Below are 20,073 nucleotides of genomic sequence, written 5' to 3' on the forward strand. Positions count from 1 at the left end.
AATGTAAACACAAATTAAAAAAAAAAAGAAATGAATAATATTAAAAACACTTTGTTTTATTTTTGAAACACTTTTTTTAGTATTTTGTTCATAAAATATTAATTTGTTTTGAGCATTACATCACTAAAACGAAATAAATAAAAAAAAAAAACAAGAAAAAAAATCCACGCCACCATGTTTGTAGTTTGTTTTCTTTATGTTGTGCGACAAGAACAAATAAAGAAAAACAGAGAAAGCACTACCTTTTGACAGATTTCAGATTTTTGTTCGATGAAATTTTTTGGGCAGAAATTCGCAAGAAGGGGAAATTTTTTTCTCTCTCGCGGCCATCTTTTTTGTGAAAAAATGTACAATTTCAGAGTACCCAAACAGGAATTGGGTTAAAAAAGTTGAAAAAAGTTGAAATATTTCTGTTTTAGGCAGTACCCAAACAGACCTACAATTTTTCTTTCTCTGAGAGAATTTCATCCCCACTCCTTAAAATTTGACAGGTTTCATATTTTTGTGCAAAAAGAACCCAAACAGACCTATTATTAATTCCTCTTCATTTTGACAGATTTGCAAAATTTCCCTTTTCACCGGTGGCCACCTGTCACAAACTTCAAAATTTTTATTTATTGTCATGTCTGTAGAAAAAAATTTATAAAATCGTTTCGCATGTAAAATGTTTTGTTATTTGGTCTTTTAATAAAATCTTATTTACAAAATTTAAACAATGATAATTAATAAATATTTAATAATTTATTTAACAACACTAACACTTCCATCAATTGTATTATGTCTAAGAAAATATTCAACAGCTCGAAAGGTAAAGTTAAGGTAAATTACTACAAAAATACAAATACAAAAATACACGTCATATTATATTATTAACAAGTTGTATTATTTATTTAATTCAGAGAAGAAGTTCGTAATATGTTTCAACATGCCTACGAAGGATACAATCGACATGCCAGTGGTTATGACGAATTAAGACCACTTACGTGTGATGGCATTAATACTTGGGGTAGTTACTCTTTGACTTTAATTGATGCCCTCGACACGTTAGCTGTTATGGGCAACTATACAGAGTTTCGACGTGTTGCCAAATTAATTAGTGAACGAAAAGACTTTGATGCCGATATAAATGTTTCAGTATTTGAGACGAATATTCGCATTGTTGGGGGCTTGCTTAGTGCACATTTAATGTCCCACAAAGCTGGTATGGAATTAGAACCTGGCTGGCCCTGTAATGGGCCTTTGCTTAGACTAGCCGAAGATGTGGCAAAGCGAATATTGCCGGCATTTGATACTAAAACTGGAATGCCCTATGGCACAGTCAATCTAAGACATGGAGTTCCTCCTGGGGAGACACCAGTTACATGTACGGCTGGTGTGGGAACTTTTATAATCGAGTTCGGCGCACTTAGTCGTTTAACTGGTGACCCTATATACGAAGAAGTTGCTTTAAATGCTATCTATTCGTTGTGGGAACATCGTTCGCCTATTGGCTTACTGGGAAACCATATCGATGTACAAACAGGAAGATGGACAGCTCAAGATGCTGGCATTGGTGCCGGAGTTGATTCGTTCTTTGAGTATCTGGTAAAAGGTTCAATAATGCTTAATCGACCTGATTTATTAGAAATGTTTCATGAAGGTCGTGCTAAAATCGACAAGTATATGAAACGTGATGATTGGTATGTGTGGGTTGGAATGAATAAGGGACAAGTTACATTACCTGTGTTCCAGTCGCTAGAAGCTTATTGGCCAGGTGTGTTAAGTTTAATTGGTGATATTAGTCCAGCTATGAAAACATTACACACTTATCATACTGTCTGGAGGCAGTATGGATTTTTGCCAGAGTTTTATAATATTCCTGCAGCTGAAGCTGGAGCGAATAGGGAAAGTTATCCTCTGAGACCGGAATTAGCTGAATCAGCGATGTACTTGCATAGAGCAACAAAGGATCCATTTCCGTTGGAAGTAGGAGAAGATATGATAACAAGTATTCAATATAGTGCAAAAACTTCTTGTGGATATGCAACGGTAATTAATTGATTAAATTTTTTCAAAGAATCTTGTTGTGAAGCAAGAGGAGAGGAGAAAGTGTCGCAAGCAGGTCGCGTTCCTAGAACTTGACATTTCTTCTTTCCCTATCCAAACATTTCCTTTCACGATTTACAATCTTATCCTTTTCTCTACCTTAGGCGTCTCAAAAATTTACAACTCGTCGACGGAAAGCAAAATTGTTCTAAGTCACACAAAGCAAATTTTACAAAAGCGATATTTTTTTGCTCTTCGGTAATTCAAGTTATTATTATTTTCAGAAGGCTAATTACCTGTTTTAATTGTTTGATGTCCCATTAAATTAAATTATTATCTGCTGAAGAAATTTTTTAGACAAAAACGCTTCTCAAATAAGTTAAACTGTATCATTATTTCATTTTCGGTAAAAAGTCGATTAAGAACAATTTTGCTTTCCGCCGACGAACTTTGCATTCTATTATCTTTGATATATTGCAAATTATTCCAATTACTTTTGTTTTTTTTTTTACTTTACTTTTGTTTTTAAGCTATACAAAAATCTGTAACTTTTTATTTTATAAAAATAATTATGTAATTCAAATGTTCAATTTAACGCTCATTTACTTAAACACTGTCATAATTAAAACAAAAACGTTTTTTTTTTCAGAAAACGGGTTTCAAAATTTAGTATCGATCTATTTTTATATGTAAAAATTTAGTTTCTCAAATTATAGAAAGTTGAAAAAAATTAGTTTAAAAATTTTCTTCATTTCGCGTTTCTTCCACGGCAGTAATCTGTATTACCCGAACACTTTAGGCAGCTATGTTATTCAATCCAGCATTTTTTTTACTTAATTTTTATAGCAATACAAAATTACCTGACAGTAATTTTGAAAAAACCATTAATAAGACGCAAACATCAGTTTGGGCCCACTCTCCGACATACCGACTCGTCCTCCGCTCCTCATGCACCTTGACAAAATGTTCAAAACTCTTTTTTTTTATTTCAGATAAGAAACGTACGCGACCACCGCAAAGACAATCGAATGGAATCATTCTTCCTCTCTGAAACCACAAAATATCTTTATCTGCTCTTCGACGAGAACAATTTCTTACACAATGACGGTGGTCATGGTACACTCCATGAAACACCCAATGGTATGTGCATTATTGATGCCGGTGGTTATATATTTAATACCGAAGGTCATCCAATTGATCCATCAGCTCTGCAGTGCTGTCATGAACTCCCCGGCAAAGGGATGTTTGGCGATTTCGATTTTTCAAGTTATGAGAAAGACTTGCGTATGCATAATGAACGTCAACGTCGCAAGGAAGAACTTGAAAAACAAAAAAAATACACTTGTCCGGAAAGTAAAATTCAATTTGATACCAAACGCACCGACGAGAAGCTATCAATTGATATTGAAGTGGTTGATACAAAAGAAAGTGGAGTCGATTTGGCCAATGAGATGTTGGAGAACTTTAAAAAAATCCAAAATGAAGCACTCAATCCCCAACATCAATTTGAAGATTTTTCCATCAAAGATATACTCGAGGCTATGGAAGAAGTGAGTACAATTGATGAAATGCCCACCGCTTTATTAGACTTTATGAAAACTCGCATTATTGACCCTGCCAAAATAAGACATCTCTTCCAAATCAATTCGTCTACTCTAATGGAAATGGATTTATCAAAACCCCGTTCGATCTGGAGTTTGTATGTGGAACAACATAAATTGCGTGCCAATATTGTTGTAGTTGAGACATTGAATTTACAAAAATTTGACAAATATCAAAATGAAACGCATGCAGTTCTAAATGAAATCTTAGAATTACTTAATACAACATTAATGGATTTGGAAAAATTGGTTAATAGTTCAAGAGTTTTGCGAATTATTTTAACTGCTCAACAATGGTATAGAACAAAAATGACCAATGCCAGTGATATGCTCGAATTTACAAGACTCTTTGCTATCGATAGCAAAGATGAAACTAATTTCCCTGCTTTGCTGGAAGCTAAGAAGAAACTCGCCTCATTGCCCATTCTTGATGTACCAAAAGAACATTCAATTGATTTGGAACTTTTTGAAAAGTTGAATAAACTTGCTCGATTTAAGAAACGTATGATTGATACATTCCAGAAATTGCAATCTTTAATTGAAAGCAATGACAAAGAGACAAAGGAGGTTGACGAAGAACAATCAACAACATCACAACCATCTGCATTGACTGAAGAGGAGGAAAATAAATCTACCAAAGATAACATTGTACCTAAGAATGATGATCTAATTTCAGTAGATTCAGAAAGAACAAGTGCTGAAGAAGAAACAACTGACGCCCCATCTTCACCTGAAAAATATTTCAAACAGAAGCCAGCTGATTCAACTGGCGAAGAGACTACAAACAATTCCATTCTAACGGATTTTGTTCATTCGATAATTAAATCAACATTACCGCAAAAGCCAAAGTTCGATGAGCAAATGTTTTTGAAAAGGATACGCGCCCAGGGTATTTATATGAATCGGGAGCAGAAATATGAACTTTTGTCGTGTAAAGCGCCAAAGTTTTTAGAACGATTTGCTCATCGTTATCAAGTTGTGTGATGAATGTAATGTTCAATTGGTTTGGAAGACCACCTAGAGCGTGATGGTATTAAGACACTATTTTTGATAATTCAATAAAAAAAGCGTATTTAAAAAAATGATGATAAAATGTTTTAGTTTAAAATTTTTAAGATGTCTATCACCTTGTCGCTGGCTGAAAGTTATAAGGTTGTATCGGACATTCCAAAGTAATGGAGAGGACCTTAACGCTTGTTTCCAGTTTATTTCGTTAGAGGACCAATCTATTTTCTTAAAACTTGGTGAGACTAAAGGGCTCATCATAAAGTCGATGTTTTTGTAGTTTCAACAAAAACTAATTAAGCGTAGTCAAATTATTCTCAGATAAAGAAGGTAACAGAAAAAACGCGTTCTCTTCTTCTCCGTTACCGTCTTTGTCTGTGAATAATTAATGTCGAATTCCTTTCAATTTTTTGAATCGCCTCAAAAAAATCGAATTTTTGGTGTTAAAAAGGAACATGAAAACTAACCGAATTCTTTTTGCGATTGTATGTGTGTTATTTGACAATAATTTTTACACGAACGTCAAGCTGAAATCAAATCAATAATTTTGTTTATTTCCTTAGGTAATATTAATTTAATTTTATCAAAATCAATAGGAAATTGGAGATACTATTAAGATCTGAGTGAAGATGAAGTAGAAGGTTAATTATTTTAGCCGTATGTTTTGGTTTTACAGAGAAAAAATTTCCTGAAGACATTCACGGGAAGAAAATTCACAGTAATTGCACTTTTTCACAAGAAGTATGCCAGGAAAAAATATATTTTGATCGCACATTGTTTTTTTTTTATTTATTTCATATTTTTCCGCAATAAAACACGGTATACGATTATAATTTACACTTTATTTGAAGTTGGTGTTCCAAATAAACAAATAACAAGAAGAAAACTTCCAGCTTGACGTTTGAGAAATGTCAAATGTTCCAAGTGTGTGTGCAAATCCGTGTAAATCTTTCAAAAAAGAGGGATTAAAAAAAATTCGAATTCTGCTTCGTTTGAGGCGAATTTTTTTTCTATGGAACACGATTTTCAGAAAAAATTCGCTTCGAGATCGCCGAAAATTCGATTTTTATGTCGAATTCCTTTCAATTTTTTGAATCGCCTCAAAAAAATCGAATTTTTGGTGTTAAAAAGGAACATGGAAACAGATCGAATTCTTTTTGCGATTGTATGTGTGTCATTTGACAACAATTTTTACATAAACGTCAAGCTGAAACCAAAACAATTTCTGCAAAATCAAACCAGAGATTCCTTTGATTAATAATTTTGTTTATTTTCTTCGGTAATATAGATTTATTTTAATCAGAATCAAAGGGAAATTGCAGTTATTATTAAGATCTGAGTGAAGATGAAGTAGAAGGTTATTATTTTGGCCGTATGCTGTGGTTTTACAGAGAAAAATTTTTCTGACCATAATTACGAGAAGAAAAGTCACAGTAATTTGACTTTTTCACAAGAACTATGCCAGGAAAAAATATATTTTGATCGCACATTGTTTTTTTTTTATTTATTTCATATTTTTCCGCAATAAAAATACGATATTTAATTAAAATTTTCTCTTTATTTGAAGTTGATGTTCTCAAATAAACAAACAACACGAATGAATGAATGAATGAACTTTATTGAGACTTCAAGAAATTACATATACATTGGTGTTTTACATTCGCTTAAGTATAGGTATTTTATTTCGACCGACTTAGAATTGGTCTGGTCTAAGGGTATTAATTATTATTTACACTTTAAATATGTGTATTAACATTAAATAAACTAGTTAACAAAACAAAGATAAATTTTTATATTTCGTGTTGCTCAAGGCACGATGACAATTTTGTACGTTTAGTGAGATACTTAAAACTAGAAAACAATAACAAAGGTTGGAAAGAGAAGGTAGCAGCATAAACTCACAGTACACTGTATGTGTACTGGTGGCATAAACTACTCCTTCCATTTAGCAAAAGTGCTGCCAGTATACATTGTTTACAAGATATATTTTTTTTTTTAGTACTAAAGTACTATTTGTACTTTTCTTTATCACAATTTTTCAAGACTTCATTTTTTTTCTTTCTTTTTTTTTTTTTTATAAAGTATTTCTTTTACATTTCTTTTAGTAACATATTACTTTCTATAAAATGTATTGACTTAAACTAAAAAAACAATAAATAGGTACTTATTAGTAAACTTCTTAACTGCGATCAAGTCTTTTTTAGTTCATTATTATTACAGTCTCATATTGTATGTTTAAAAAATAGTAGCTATTTGTACATTTATTTATTATTATAGATTGTGTGTTTTTTTTTTTATTTTTTTTTTGTACTTTTAATTGACAATAAAATTGAATCTAAAATTGTATTTCAATAGTAGTATACATTTTTTTTTTCTTTTCTTTATTATTTTTTTTTTTTTCTCTTTTATTTTTATTTTTTTGCTTATACCTTTTTTCGAAAACAGAGGCTATCCTCTGAGGTTTGAAGGGCTTGCTTTGGCATAGAAATGTGGGAGGTGGGAGGGGTCATCATCAATATCAAAAAGTTGTAATGAGGTTTGATTAATTAAACTTATCGGGGAATTGTAGTATCTGCTTTGTATTGGCACTAATATATTTTCATCATAGATATTTTTTACTAAAGGATTTTCATGGAATTCTAGTTTTTTCAGTCTTTTAGTGGCTAAATCTGTGAGGTAAGACAATAGCGGTGTTATATTGGAATCGCTATAAAGCGTTGCATTGTGAAACCATTTCCCAGAAGGTCGTCTGAATTTTGATAGGCATTTACGAATGATGACTCTTTCGTATCTCTGCAATTCTTTTGCCACAGTTGGTGAGATATAGAACCAGGATGAAAACCCGTACGCAAGTACCGGTCTTATTAGGGTCTTATACATAAGGATTTTTGTTTTGACGTTTAGTTCACGGGAATTCAGTAGCCTTTTTAGCATTGCTGACGCTGCTTTACCTTTCTTTAAAGTTTGCCTGGCATGTATATTAGTTTTAAGCTTTTCGTTTAACGTGATCCCTAAGTATTTAATGTTGTTTTTAACTGGAATGTTAGTTCCTTGGATAGCTAGGGTTAATTGCTTGCTCTCTCTTACAGCCAAATGGTGCCCTCTAGGGGACGCATTCCTAAAGCATATAAGTTCACATTTACTGCTATTTATATCTACTGCCCAGTTTTTGAAATAGTCTAAAACAAGTTCTAGGTGAATTTTTACTTTTGCAAGCGCTTCAAACGGTCGTTCGTGATTGGCCAAGATCAGCGTATCGTCAGCGTACTGAATTGTCATAGAGCTGTTTTCTTCAACAGCTGGAAAGTCATGTAAGTATATATTGAAAAGCAACGGGCCAAGAATTGACCCTTGCGGGACACCCGATTCGACTCTAAATTCTCTTGAGAGTGAGGAATTTAATAAAACTTTTGACGTGCGTTTCGAAAGAAAATTGTTAATGATAAATATTAAATTTGTTGGAAAATGCAAAGAAATTAGTTTTGCGATCAAGCCCTTGTGCCACACTGAGTCAAATGCCTTTCTAAGATCTATTGAGCATGCAACTGTGCACTGCTTATTTCTTAAATTTTTTAAAATGTTGTCCTGGAGGTATAAAAGTGCATGCTCCGTGGAATGAGCTTTTCTGAATCCGAACTGGGAATTCGGGATGATGTTATTATCAGAGACAAAGATTAGCATTTTTTCCAATAGGACTTTTTCAAGGATCTTTCCCAGGTTCGACAACAGCGAGATTGGTCTTAAGTCTTCCACATCAAATGAATTTGTTTTCTTTTTTAACGGTATCAGTTTTCCATGTTTCCAAGCAGTCGGAAAATAACTATTGTTGATGCAGTTATTTATTACTATAGTCAGCGGAATAGTGATCGTAGACCGAACTTTCTTGATAAGAAAGTTTGAAATGCCGTCCGGGCCTGAAGATTTTTTATTGTTGAGATTATTCAGTATAGTTTCGATTGAAGTCAAGGTAGCGAAGTGGTTTGGCGTTGCGAGGTGGGAGGGAGTCGCCTCTGAAAACATGCAGATCGGATTGTTTGCTGTCCAAGAGAAATAAGAGTTCGTTAATGTGCTTACGCTTAATTCAGAAAAATCGTCAATAGGGGACCTGGGCGTGTACAAGTTTGAGTAAAATTGAGAAATTGCATTAAGCTTTTCTTCATCCGTGTTGTAAGACACACCTTGATAGATCAGGGTGTCATAAGGATTTAATATACAATTTTTTTTTCTACCTGTTATTGAATTTATTTCTTTAAAGACATTATGAGATGGGATGATTTTGCGTAACCTAGCTTTGAAATTGTTATTTAAGTCTATCCTTACAGAATCTTTGATTATTTTGCTAAGACACGAAATCCTGGAGGAAAGAGCCATATATTCCTGGCATGTTCTATTTCCAGCTCTATGAAAAATTCTTTTTAATTTTGATTTCCAAACCTTTCTCGTTCTGAACAACTCAAGGGTGCCAGCAGAAATACGCACCTGATACGTTTTTGCCGTAAACTGGTCTGTATGCTCATTTACGCATTCATCGATGTTAGAATTTATTAAGCTTATGTAATTGTCAATTTCATTATTAGAAAGATTTCTGTCATTAGGAATGCCGATTTCTGCCAACTTCCTTGAGAGGTCCGCGTTCAGATGGCGCCAGTTGGTGTTTGTAAATGATTGAGTAAGGTTTGGAACAGCTGTGAGAAAATTAATTCCTCCAAGATCCATGGACAGGAAAACTGAATGATGATCCGAGATCAAATCTAGTGTTACGCAAGCATAGTTTCTAGGAACTTGCGGTGGACTTGTAAGATTGTTAGACGCTATAAAGAAATCAATATAAGATGCGGACCTAGGAAAAGATGGTCCGTCTGTGCGAATTAAATCCATATCAAGAAAGTGGCCATCTGAGAACCAGTTAAATAAGTGCGCTCCATTTGAGTTTGTTTTACTGTCACCCCAAAACGGGTGTCTAGAATTAAAGTCGCCACCTATTATGAAAAATTCAGGAAAATTTAAAGCTGAGAAAAGCGAATTAATAATATGAGGAAGTCTAGGGCCCAGATTCCCTGGGAGATAAAGCGAAACGACTATTAATGATTTTTGAACCGATCCGATCCAAAAAGGCACTGATATTGCTGTTGCAGTAAAGAGCAAAGATCTAATTTGTAAGTTGCTGAAGGAAATTGAATTTTTTACTAATATTCCCGTTCCCACTTCACTATCATTTCGAATAAAAGTGTAATCCTTAAATTGTCTGTTGTATCTGCCCGATAGACGAGTTTCTTGTAATAATAGAAAGTGTGGTTGAATGTCTTCAAGAAGGAGACCCAGTTCAACTACCTTATCATTGCTAATTAAAGAGTTTATGTTTGTAGTTATTAGGTGTACTGACATATTTATTTATTTGCAGAGGTTGAAAACGAACTTCAGATACTCTGAAGATTTTTGATCTGGACTTAGTTTGGTATACCAAGGCCAAAAAGCTCTAACTTTCGTTATCAATTCTGTAAGGGGAATTCCAAATAGGACGTTAGATTCGTTGAGAAAATCTTCAAATTCATTTTTATTCGCAGTTTTATTTGCAGTCTTGCTGCTGTGGTTCTCAAAAGAACCAGTGTTTACATTAGGAATATTCCCTCGTGCCATATCTGCATAAGATCTACCAGCTAACTTCTGGCTATTTCTAAGTAAGATTATTTTTTCCCTATATTCACAGCCAGAAAAATTAGCCGGATGACCCTCTTTTCCACAGTTGACGCATGCCGTCTTTTCTCTTCCCATGTCTGGTGTCACCTTACATTGCCCGAAATCATGTTTTTCTCGGCATTTAACGCACCTTGCGACGTTAACACAATACTGGCTTGAGTGCCCAATCCTTTGGCATCTGTAGCACTGTAAAGGACCTTTTCTTTCAAATTTCTCCCACCTGACCCTATGGTGAAGCAAAAATCTTATTTGTTTGAGTTTATTTAAGCTTTCTTTGTCTTCTAATAGACAAGTAAACGTATCTAAGCAGATATTATTTTTCCGAGACCAACCGGTAGTAAATTCTTTAACCTCAAATATTTTTATAGACGGATCAATTCGTACGATTTCCCGTCCCACATCCGCACTCCTAAAACCAGACAAGCCCTTCAATAAAACAGCTTCCTTTTTCAAAGCTTTCGGTTTAAATGAAAAACCTTCTACATCCGACGATCTAAATATTTCAATAAAATGCTTATGAAGCTCAATATCTGCAACATAAAGCCAAACTCTTCCATAGCCCCTGTTTTCGAAACTTACAACATCTTTTTTATCTGGGAATTTTTTATCTAAATATTCAGAAATTGTGCTTGACTGTATACCTTGCAGTTTTATTACAGGACATAATTCAGATTTTTTTAAATTAGACTTATCAATACTATTATTTACATTATTGTTATTTTCTAGTTTGTTAAAAATGTCAAACCTGTTATTTCTATTAATATGTACATCCGAGGGTTTTTGTTGAGATCCGTCCGGTAAGTTCAAGGAAATTCTCTTCCTGCTGGATGATGTTGCTGCATCTTCATTTGCGTTTGAGTTTCTCTTTCTGTATACTACTTTTTTAAATAATTCGACATCTCTGTTTAGTATATTTTCCAAGTTTCCATTTGGTGCACTTGGTATCACTTTTCCGAATGAATCTGAATGATCCATTGACATATCATTTGTACGTGTTGGTGATGATGATGGTGTTGGTGATGTTGGTAAATCACCGTTTGTCGGCGACAAGCTGACGTTTTCCGTTATAATTGGGGATTTTAGAAATTCATGAACATGATTATTATAATTGTTTTCAACGTTATGGTAAATGCTTTGAAAATCATTCTTAGTGATTAATTGTGAAGGGAGTGTAATTCCACCTTCTGATTCTTTCACATTTATTTTCACAGTCCCGTTATCATTACTATCGGGTGGCTTTTTCTGCCGCCCACCACTTTCACTCATCTTTCGATGAGTTTTTTTTTTATTTTCTTGCTTAGGCACTTTAGTTTATAAGTTCTATTTAAAACACTTTAATATTTTAAACCACTGCTTATAACTTTTTATGATTTTATGAATATCTTTTTTTTTTTTTTTTTATTTTATTTGGAACAATACGTCTTGTCACTACGAGAGCACAACCATCAATCACAAACAACACGAAGAAAACTTTCAGCTTGACGTTTGAGAAATGTCAAATGTTCCAAGTGTGTGTGCAAATCCGTGTAAATCTCTCAAAAAAGAAGGATTAAAAAAAATTCGAATTCTGCTTCGTTTGAGGCGATTTTTTTTTCTATGGAACATGATTTTCAGAAAAAATTCGCTTCGAGATCGCCGAAAATTCGATTTTTCAATTGAAAGGAATTCGACATAAGCTACTTTTAATTAGTTTTTCGTGAAAATTTCTAGAACATCAACTGCTCATTTGCTCGCTGTTTGCCTTACTTTAGGCAAGATATACTTTTTAGGATTTTGTCCTGAAATTCTTCATATACATATTTCAATTTACCTTCATTTAAATATTTTAATATTATTAATGCAGTCTCCAATTTTGAAATGATAAATGCAATATATTTCTTTCGGTTTAATCTATTTACAAATCGGAAACATAATATTGAACTCTTCTTCCGTTAGAGCGCCTTTGTGCTTCCTCATCAGGTGTTGTTTCATCCTGAACATTAAGAATTTAAAATTAAATACATTTTATATAGAAAAAAAAAAACAACTTTCATATAGATATACTCACTTGAATCTTGATGTTATTCCAACACTGCACAAAGGACAATTATACGGATATCCATCATGTGTATACTTATGCTCTCTAAGCCCTGATTGTGATTCAAATTTTCGCTTGCATTTATCGCAATCGAAAGTTGTTTTGGTATGCTTCGACCTAATGTGGTCAGTTAAATTGCTTTTCGTCACATAGCACTTACCACAGATGTCGCACTTAAATGGACATTCATTCAAATGAAACCGCATAATATGATGTTCTAGTTTCTTTTTTTGCAGAAATTTTCGATCACAGTGCCTACATGGAAACTGTATACTTTTATCGTGTTTTCTGCTATGTTCCTTAAAATTCGATGGGTTTTTAAAGAATAGGCCACATTCTTTGCATTCGTATTTATTACTTTCGACCTTGTGTGTGAATTCAATGTGTCGTTTTAAGGCTGATGGTCTGAAGTAGCATTGCCCACATAAATGGCAGCTTTGAATATTGGAATGATGCTTAAGAGCGATTTTTGTTGGGAAGGTTTTTTCTTAAAAAAAAAAAAACAATGGAATGTTACAATGAATATCGATATTATTTGATATAGTTTCACAATATATTTCACAAAAAAAAAGTACTTACCGCAAAGAATGCAATGAATTCTCATGGAACTAGAAGGTACGATTTGTGGGCAATCTTCAGACTTTATGTCCTCTTGTTCGTTTGGTTCATCCGTCTTGGTAATTTTATGCGTTTGTGCATTATGAATATTAAGGCTCGTTTTTGTGTCGAAAGCACAAGAGCAGATGTTGCAGTTGTAGTCTTTGTTTTTTGAATAAAAAAAAAAAAATTATTTTTTCGTGGATAAAAATTTCCCATTATATAAATCCTTTGTTTCAAACATGGGAATGAACATGATTATGGAAAGTTTTTTTTCAGAATCTATTGTAATTGGCAATGGATTTCATCAACTAAAGAGCAGAAAGAAGCCTTGAGAAACAATTCAAAAAGCATATGAGAATCTACCAATATCGAAGAGGCAAGCCTTAACCCCTTGTAACCCAAGATCGTAAATTTCTGAATTAATAATGTCAATCGACTTGCCTTTAAATACAATAAAACACTTTTTTTTAATTCAATACCTCCATTATTAACTTAGTTATTTCGAATTTTACGGAGTAAAAAAATAAGTTTAAATAATTTATTTTTATACATAAATGCAAAAATTCAAACAAAAAACTGTCTAATATTTGTTTTAAGGCACTTTTTTAAAATCCAAAAATAAAACTTCGTAGGTTATGCTGGAAAAATATTCTGAATTTCGTAGTTTTCACACAAATTTGCTTATTTTCAAAAAAGCCAAATTTTCAACATTAACTGCCAATTAAAAACTTTTGGTGCAATTTAATAGAAATAGCTAATTATGTTATAAGCTTCAAAAGAAGAAAAATAATTATGTATATTAGAACAAATCATTTTTTTTTTTAATTTTAATAATTCCACTTTATTTTTATTTACTGATCGTGACAGCAGCTGTTGCGGTAAACAGTACCTTCATCAGACAGGTGAAAAAAAAGATTTGTTGTAATAAAAACGAGTTTCACTAAGTAAAAGCCAACAAAATAAGACTAATACTAATTTTTCGTTACGTTTTTTCTTGGTTAGCTCCCCATGCCAGGCCTGCGTTAAAATCTATGCAATAGCTTAAAAATATAGTGTGTACAGCTTTTGTGGGATCTTTGATGGTTCATAACATATATACATATACATATACAAGTGATTAAGGGGTAATAACACCTTGTAAACCATGAAATCGAGCGTCATATTCATCAGCGTATAAAACAAAGAAGAAATATTATTTTCTTTTGGTGTTTGTTTAGTTTAATTAAGTATATTAATAGATAACAGAATAGGCTAATGTTAAATTTTTTAATGATGTGAATGATGATTTTACTATCATCCTGAAATACACCGCCATTTAAAAAATTTCACATCATTAAAAAAATTAACATTAGCCTATTCTGTTATCTATTAATATATCCGATTTCGGCGGATTAGCTGCGGGTCAACTTCGGTTCAAGCATGAATGTGGCTATTTTTACATATATGGACCTTGAACCAGTGTTAAAACTCATCCTTACTACAGATTTCACAAGATAAAAGTTGCTGATCCACGGATTAAATATTTGTACAACTGGCCCTAAAGGATCCACAATCCTGTTTTATTGTGATCAGTGCATTGAGGCTTGGTCACACCGGAAGGTATGCGGTAGTGGTACGGGTATTTGTATGAAAAAAATTTCACACTTGAATATTAGCCGTTTTTTACTATCCCACTTGATCCATATTGATCATTATTTAACACGTATTACAACGAGTGGGATAATAAAAAACGGCTATTGATGTTCCAGTTTGGATTTTTTTTTCATACAATTACCCGTACCGCTACCGCATACCCTTCTGGTGTGGTCGAGCCTTTAAATGCACTTATACAAAATGAACAGTCTCAAATATTTTGTTTACTGTATTTTTATCAGTTTTGCTATTGAACGCGTCCAAAAATGAATTATCATCTGTCATTCATTTGTCCCAAATAATTAGTTGTTGTCTAGTGTTGTAAAAAGACAAATCAAGAAATTATTTTCCATTTTTTGTTTTTAAATATTTACTCCGTTTGATTTGTGTAAAAATAAAATATATCAAAAACAAAAATTATGGATGATGTACTAGATATTGAAGATATCATCACCAAGCTTAAATCATCACTGCCAATATGCAGAGTATGCTTGGACGTTTCCATGGAATACATTGAATTTGAGGCCACTCTCTGTGTTATTAATGGTCAGGAAATTACTTTTTCCGAAGGTTTCTATGAACTATCTCCAAACTATAAGTATTTAGATCATGAAAATATGCCCACATATTTTTGTGCAACATGTGGAAAAGATCTACTTAATGCCTATCTATTTATAAAACGCACAGAACGTGCCAATTATGCTTTGAACAAAATCAAAAATATTACCAAAGAAAGTTCATCAAAATTTGTGGCCAACAACCACAACAACGACAAAGAAGATATCAAAGATCACAAAGAATTATATCCAAGTCCAGAGTCTGAAAATAATAGTAAAATAGAAGAAATCCTCCCGGACAAATGTGTTTCCAACATCTTAGTAATTTTTTTTAATATTTTACTTATTTTTACAATATCATAAAAGTTTTATTTAGGAAACCAAAGATTCAATTAAATTAGAGAACCACGAAGAAGAATATGATTATGAAGAAATATTCACTCACGAAGAAGAATCTATGGAAAAAGAAAACTTTGTTCAGGTATGAAGCTAGTATTTTATTTTTCTTGTTTTTCTTTAATATTTCTTAACTTTCTTATTAGCCAGAAATACAAATAAATAGTCAAGAATTTGAGAAATGGGAAGTTGATTGGAATGTTACAGATGATGTAACAACTATGCTAGTGTGTAATGAATGTGGATTTTTAACCGAAACAGAAGCGGGTTTAAATAAACACAAAAATAGCGAACATGAAAATGTAGAAATTGAACTGCTACCAAACAAACTAACTGACTCAAATTTGTTGTTTCATGAATTATCTGATACAAAAACAAACCTTGATCGGGAACAAAAGGGTAAGAATATAAATATATATATTTTAAAAAGAGATTAACTTGCTCATATTTAACTATTTCCTACCTCTTTTTTGATGATTGTTATGGTATCTTGAATAAGACCAAAACTTTTTTATTTAGCGCTTTCCGTTCCCACGTGTGGAATTCGCCGGGTTAGCTTCAAAAACACCTGGATAGGTAAAAATTTTACATGACATTACGATGATGTCTGTCCGTCTATATGTACCTCGAAGTACAGCCTAAAATAGAAGAAAGATTTTCTTCAAACTTGGTAGTTAACAGTTTAAAGTGATTCTCTAAAGGGCAAATTGAATTTTTTTTAGAACCAAAAATAACCATACAACGGAAATAGAAAAGTAAATTTTTTTCAAAAACGGTTCTAACGATTTTTTAAATGATTGTAAAATAATAGACATAGTTCTAAAACCACACTTTTTATAATTTGTTTTTAAAGATAATAAATATTAACCCCTAGCGAAACGTTGGGTAAAATATGAATTAATTTTTTGTTTTTTGTGTAATTTTACAGATAAGACCTAACTTTTGAAATAAAAACAAAATTTTTTGAACCGTTACTAACGGTACCAGCCATAGAACTGTTTTTTTGGCATCAAAATATCTCTTAAGAGACTAACCCGATTTCAACGAAAATTTTTATACAAAAGCGTTTAAGTAATCGTAATATTAAAATTTTAGAATTTTCAAAAAAACACATTTTTGGATTTTTAAAAAGTATTTTAAAACGTATTTTTTTTTTCTGGAAAAATAATTTTTTCGAAATGTGAAATGGTGCAAAAATTGTTTTCAAGTGCAAATTAATTGTTTCTTCAGAGTGGCATTCCAACTTTTTTTAAAAAAATGTTAGGTAATTTTTATATATAAAAACTTATTTTTTTAACGGTTTTCAATTTTTTTTCTAAAAATTACTTTTCATACAAGAATTCATATGGCAAACTTCGTTTTGTGATGAAAACCATTCAAAACGGTGTTTTATATTATCGTAGTTATTGTAGTTATCACAAGTTTTCATCTCTCCATCCCTGGATGGGTTTGATGATAGATTTATACCTATCGAGGGTATTCATTCTTTGTTCGTCTGGTCTGTTTAAGGTGCTGACATTTCACGTGGCGATCCGAAAGACACTGTCCAATTTTCGTTTGCTATATCCGAGTTTTTTTTCTTTGTTAAATCTTATCTTATAACTTTAAACGAGCTAAAATTGTTTATATATATATATATATATATATAAATATATATAAAATTGGGATCTCGGAAACGGCTCTAACGATTTCGATGAAATTTTCAGGGTGTGTTCATCTAAGCGAGTAAAAAATTTTGGAAGTATTTTTGGAAAAATCCGCCCACTGCCACGCCCACTTTTTTAACATATAAGTTTTTTCGGGAACGGCTCTAACGATTTCGATGAAATTTTCAGGGTTTGTTTATCTAAGCGAATAAAAAGTTTTGGAAGTATTTTTGGAAAAATCCGCCCACTGCCACGCCCACTTTTTTAACATATAAGTTTTTTCGGGAACGGCTCTAACGATTTCGATGACATTTTCAGGGTTTGTTTATCTAAGCGAATAATAAGTTTTGGAAGTATTTTTGGACAAAATCCGCCCACTGCCACGCCCACTTTTTTAACATATAAGTTTTTTCGGCAACGGCTCTAACGATTTCGATGACATTTTCAGGGTTTGTTTATCTAAGCGAGTAAAAATGTTTGGAAGTTTTTTTTGGGAAAAATCTGCCCACTGCCACGCGCACTTTTTTAACATATAAGTTTTTTCGGCAACGGCTCTAACGATTTTGATGAAATTTTCAGGGTTTGTTCATCTAAGCGAGTAAAAAAATTTGGAAGTATTTTTGGAAAAATCCGCCCACTGCCACGCCCACTTTTTTAACATATAAGTTTTTTCGGGAACGGCTCTAACGATTTCGATGAAATTTTCAGGGTTTGTTTATCTAAGCGAATAAAAAGTTTTGGAAGTATTTTTGGAAAAATCCGCCCACTGCCACGCCCACTTTTTTAACATATAAGTTTTTTCGGGAACGGCTCTAACGATTTCGATGAAATTTTCAGGGTTTGTTTCTCTAAGCGAGTAAAATGTTTTGGAAGTTTTTTTTTTGAAAAATCCGCGCACTGCCACGCCCACTTTTTTAACATATAAGTTTTTTCGGTAACGGCTCTAACGAGATCGATAACATTTTCAGGGTTTGTTTATCTAAGCGAGTAAAAAGTTTTGGAATTTTTTTTTGGGAAAAATCCGCCCACTGCCACGCCCACTTTTTTAACATCGAATTTTTTTTGGTAACAACTTTAAAGATTTCGATGAAATTTTGATGGTTTGGTCCTCTAGGCAAATACAACATTTTGGAAGTATTTGGAACGATTTCAATAAAATTTTGAGGGATGGTTCCATGTTTTACGCATTATTCTTTTTCATTTTGTTACTTCATGACTTTTTGATCATGTATTCAAACTTTGAAGTAATTTGTTGATTTGGTATCACTATGAACAAGGTTCCAAATTCTGAGAGCCCTTAAGTTCCACAATCAGCATATTTCGTTTGATCCATTACTTTTGGGACACCCTGTATAAGAAAGAAAAAAAAGAAATAAAGCAAAGCATCCACTGCTACAGAACAAAACAGAGACAGGGATAAAAATAGTATTTCTTCATACTAAGCTTTGCCGACAAGGCTAAACTTGAAAAAAGATTAACTTTATATTCACCATCCAAAACTTTCTGACCTGTAAATGAAAATTTGAACAAAAAGGGATCTCATTGCTGTAACATTTTCGATAATGCAGATTCCTGTTACCCTTCTATTCATTGCTGATCGTATATTCCAACTTAAATAAACTGGATTATAAAGTGGGAATGTGGTGTTTTGTAACCCGCGAAAAAACTGGTCATTGCAAACTCAAACCTACTCCAAAAAATTGTTTACATTTGACTTTTTTCACTGAAAGTTATATCATTTAAGGATACCGAGCAAAGCTCGGTCACCCAGGTACTAAATAATTAAAAGACAAATAATCTTATCCCATACTAATTTTAATGTTTGGAAACATAGTTGCTAATCTATTAATATTTCCTTTTCTTTTTTTAATTCAGAAAGCAAAAATTACAAGTGCAACATCTGCTCTTGTACTTTCGAAACAAAGAAAAGCCTTAATATTCATAATGTACGAACCCACAAAATAATCAAATCGGATGACCAAATAGAGCTGGAGGATGTAAAGTCTCAAGATTGCATACAAATTGTACCTAACAGTCTCATGGAAACTAGTTCAACGACAAAAAGCAACCAATATAATTGCACTCATTGTGGTAAGTTAAAGCACAAACTTAAAAACACTTAAAAAAATGTCGATTAGTTATGTATTTTTAAATCGATATTACCTATTTATTTAAAATTTGAACTTTTTTTTAAGAAAAAACGTTTCCAACAAAAATCGCTCTTAAACATCATTCCAATACTCATTCGAAAAATCCAAATCGATATAGCTGCCATATTTGTGGGAAATGTTGCTCACGACCATCCACCTTAAAAAAAACACATTCAATTCAAACACAAGCTCGAACGTAAAAAATACCAATGCGAAGAATGTGGCTTATTCTTTCCGTTCCCATCGAATTTAAAAGAACATCGCAGAAAACACGATACAAGTATTCAGTTTCGATGTACGCATTGTAATCGAACATTTCTACGAAAACCACAATTAGAAATTCATATGCGATATCATTTGAATCATTTTCCATTTAAATGTGACAAATGTGATAAGTGCTATGTGACGAAAAGCAATTTAACTGATCACATTAGGTCAAAGCATACGAAAACAACTTTCGATTGCGATAAATGCAAGCAGAAATTTAAATCACAAACAGGACTAAGAAAGCATAAGTATATTCATGATGGATATCCCTATAATTGTCCTTTGTGCACAATTGGACAAACATCAAGATCAGGGTGAGTATGTTTATGAAAGAGTTTTTTTTCTATATATTAAATATTAAATTCTTAATGTTCAGGATGAAACAACACTTGTTGGGAGTGCACAAAGACGCTCTAACGG

At 32.6% G+C, this 20,073-nt stretch overlaps 3 protein-coding genes across 3 annotated transcripts; 2 read left to right on the plus strand and 1 right to left on the minus strand.

Moving 5' to 3' along the window:
- Positions 1–606: 606 nt before the first annotated feature.
- Positions 607–4,717, plus strand: LOC129910585 (ER degradation-enhancing alpha-mannosidase-like protein 3). Its single transcript, XM_055988014.1, has 3 exons — positions 607–819; positions 900–2,028; positions 3,018–4,717. Exons 1-3 carry the CDS (start codon positions 716–718, stop codon positions 4,608–4,610), a joined length of 2,826 nt encoding a protein of 941 aa, XP_055843989.1. The 5' UTR covers positions 607–715; the 3' UTR covers positions 4,611–4,717.
- Positions 4,718–12,066: 7,349 nt separating this feature from the next.
- Positions 12,067–13,530, minus strand: LOC129912034 (zinc finger protein 37-like). The gene is made up of 3 exons (XM_055990117.1): positions 12,985–13,530; positions 12,376–12,892; positions 12,067–12,300 (listed from the first exon to the last, which is right to left on the minus strand). The coding sequence occupies exons 1-3, from the start codon at positions 13,007–13,009 to the stop codon at positions 12,219–12,221; spliced, it is 624 nt and encodes a 207-aa protein (XP_055846092.1). The 5' UTR covers positions 13,010–13,530; the 3' UTR covers positions 12,067–12,218.
- Positions 13,531–14,931: 1,401 nt separating this feature from the next.
- LOC129912033 (zinc finger protein 248-like) lies at positions 14,932–19,711 on the plus strand. Its single transcript, XM_055990116.1, has 5 exons — positions 14,932–15,515; positions 15,571–15,675; positions 15,737–15,989; positions 19,112–19,327; positions 19,432–19,711. Exons 1-5 carry the CDS (start codon positions 15,057–15,059, stop codon positions 19,584–19,586), a joined length of 1,188 nt encoding a protein of 395 aa, XP_055846091.1. The 5' UTR covers positions 14,932–15,056; the 3' UTR covers positions 19,587–19,711.
- Positions 19,712–20,073: the final 362 nt, after the last annotated feature.

The sequence above is a fragment of the Episyrphus balteatus genome, chromosome 2, assembly GCF_945859705.1.
Source record: "Episyrphus balteatus chromosome 2, idEpiBalt1.1, whole genome shotgun sequence".
In the NCBI taxonomy this organism is placed as follows: Eukaryota; Metazoa; Arthropoda; class Insecta; order Diptera; family Syrphidae; genus Episyrphus; species Episyrphus balteatus.

Coding starts and splice junctions, on each gene's coding strand:
- LOC129910585 (XM_055988014.1), top strand. CDS start 716: ATGATAATTAATAAATATTTAATAATTTATTTAACAACACTAACACTT. Junction 820..899: donor GCTCGAAAGGTAAAGTTAAG/GTAAATTACTAC, acceptor TATTTAATTCAG/AGAAGAAGTTCGTAATATGT. Junction 2,029..3,017: donor CTTCTTGTGGATATGCAACG/GTAATTAATTGA, acceptor TTTTTATTTCAG/ATAAGAAACGTACGCGACCA.
- LOC129912034 (XM_055990117.1), bottom strand. CDS start 13,009: ATGAGAATTCATTGCATTCTTTGCG. Junction 12,893..12,984: donor AATTCATTGCATTCTTTGCG/GTAAGTACTTTT, acceptor TTTTTTTTTAAG/AAAAAACCTTCCCAACAAAA. Junction 12,301..12,375: donor GGAATAACATCAAGATTCAA/GTGAGTATATCT, acceptor CTTAATGTTCAG/GATGAAACAACACCTGATGA.
- LOC129912033 (XM_055990116.1), top strand. CDS start 15,057: ATGGATGATGTACTAGATATTGAAGATATCATCACCAAGCTTAAATCA. Junction 15,516..15,570: donor AATGTGTTTCCAACATCTTA/GTAATTTTTTTT, acceptor AGTTTTATTTAG/GAAACCAAAGATTCAATTAA. Junction 15,676..15,736: donor AAAAAGAAAACTTTGTTCAG/GTATGAAGCTAG, acceptor CTTTCTTATTAG/CCAGAAATACAAATAAATAG.